This window comes from Canariomyces notabilis (assembly GCF_033297395.1).
Source record: "Canariomyces notabilis strain CBS 508.74 unplaced genomic scaffold N656scaffold_14, whole genome shotgun sequence".
Lineage (NCBI taxonomy): Eukaryota > Fungi > Ascomycota > Sordariomycetes > Sordariales > Chaetomiaceae > Canariomyces > Canariomyces notabilis.
This window is the reverse complement of record NW_027041836.1, coordinates 747,987-749,846: the sequence shown is the minus strand read 5'-3', so window position 1 is coordinate 749,846 and position 1,860 is coordinate 747,987. Positions and strand designations below refer to the sequence as shown.

At 50.4% G+C, this 1,860-nt stretch overlaps 1 protein-coding gene across 1 annotated transcript; it reads left to right on the top strand.

Annotated features, from left to right (window-relative positions):
* Window positions 1–884: 884 nt before the first annotated feature.
* Window positions 885–1,189, top strand: N656DRAFT_799123 (uncharacterized protein; the record flags this gene model as incomplete). Its single annotated transcript, XM_064817837.1, has 3 exons — window positions 885–934; window positions 994–1,033; window positions 1,100–1,189. The coding sequence occupies 3 exons, from the start codon at window positions 885–887 to the stop codon at window positions 1,187–1,189; spliced, it is 180 nt and encodes a 59-aa protein (XP_064669331.1).
* Between the last annotated feature and the right edge of the window lie 671 nt (window positions 1,190–1,860).

Here is a 1,860-nt window from a genome sequence, read left to right as displayed (position 1 = left end):
CGAATACAGGCCTACGACCTTCCAAGGCGTGAATCCCCAATAGAAGTGGGGCATGGCACGGGCAAGCACGAAGGACACTGCCGAATTCGCAAGATACGTCAGACATTGAAAGACAATCACCGCCTTCCTGATTAGCCTACTCTTCCAACCCACCGCCTAGCACACCGCCTACCTAGATTGGCCATCCTGAGTGTTCTTGCTCACCGCCTTCGCACCGCCTTCCTTGTTGGTTTTTGACTGTAACTGTCTCCTGCCCACCGCCTTTACACCGCCTACTTAACCTAGCTGTCTTTACACGTATTTTTCACTGACTGCTCAAATACCACCTAACTTACCAAGCTCCACACCACTACGGTCAATCAGTTAGGCAGCCCTCAGCTAATCCGGCGCAAGATCACTTTGTAACTTCCCTTATACGGAAACGGTCTAAGGCAGTCCAAATGTTAGCTACATATCAATTCTACCATTCAAGCTGTCTTGACACTCCATCAACAGGTTGGCGAGCAGGTCGCAGCAAGGTCCCAACTCTGGGTAGCTGACGCTTGAATTGCCTCGGACCATTTCCGTTACCAAGAGGGTGCAGGGCCAGGCTATCGCCATCACCAGGGACGGAGCCAACCAATCAGCTAAGGTGTGATAGACAATGATTTGTGACATCTTTGACGGCAGCTGCCTTGTACAGTATGCAAGGAATTTGTGTCGGTGTTGGTTAGCATTTTGACTTGGCAGTCACATCATTGGTCGCAGCAGCCCTAGGTTGGTACATTGGGCGCTTCATTAGGCAATGGTTAGAAAGTGCAGGCCAACGAGCGCAGAGCACCCGTTGTTTTTATTACATTATATTTTTATTTTTTTTGAGGCTCTACAGTACGTTACTTGAAAACATGTGCCCTGATCTGAAGAATGTTGACAGTCAGCAGCTTGCCCGGCTTAGGTCAGCTGGGCAAAGGCGCATTGTGCTGGACTGTGCTGAACATTTGACCGTGGGAGCAGGCACGATGTATCCAAACCGGGGACTCCAGACAATGGAAGAGTGAGTAAAAAGCGGAAGCCGATTTGTGCTAGTGATTGTACCGCCTTCCTAATTGACGTACAATAGAGCACTCTTTGCCGCCCACCGCCTAGCCCACCGCCTAGCCCACCGCCTAGCCCACCGCCTAGCCCACCGCCTAGCACACCGTCTACCTAAATTAGCCACTCAGACTCCTTGCTCAACACATCTTTGTTGTACTCACCACCTTTCACACCACCTACTTAACTTACCTTAGCCATCCTCTTTACTCGGGAAGATGGAATGGAACATTCCAAGTAACAACGGGGTTTTGGTTGACTCAGATGCCAAATGCGAGGTAGGTATTTCTCAACAAGGACTTTTCAAGCACTACTTCCCAATGTTCTCACCAGCCGGAAGATGGTATATGTAAACGTCCCGTGATTAATCTATGATCTTATCTACCGACGACCATTAGGCGCCCTGCGTGAAATTCGGTTCGGGATTTACATGGAAGGAGTCTTGGACAATCCCACCTTCTGGTGGAATGCCTCTAGTACCTCGGGACATCTCTCGAAATGGGCAGTGGGTTCCCAAGAATTGTGCTTCTTCCCATATCCTGCCCACTTGACCAGGTACTCCAGTCCCTTTTCTCCCTGTCGCCACTTCAAAATGTTCTCGACATTATAATACTCGTTGCGTGGAAGAACCTTCTTACTTGTGGGGGCAATTCTTGAAGGGAGGGTACGTGCCCTCGAGGAAATCCTCCCTCCTGGTGACTTGCGCCGCGGATTTTCTGGGAAGCGGTCATGCTGCCCATGATCCGTACAAGGATTCCACGTGAACTCCACCTGAAACGTCGCTGCCCC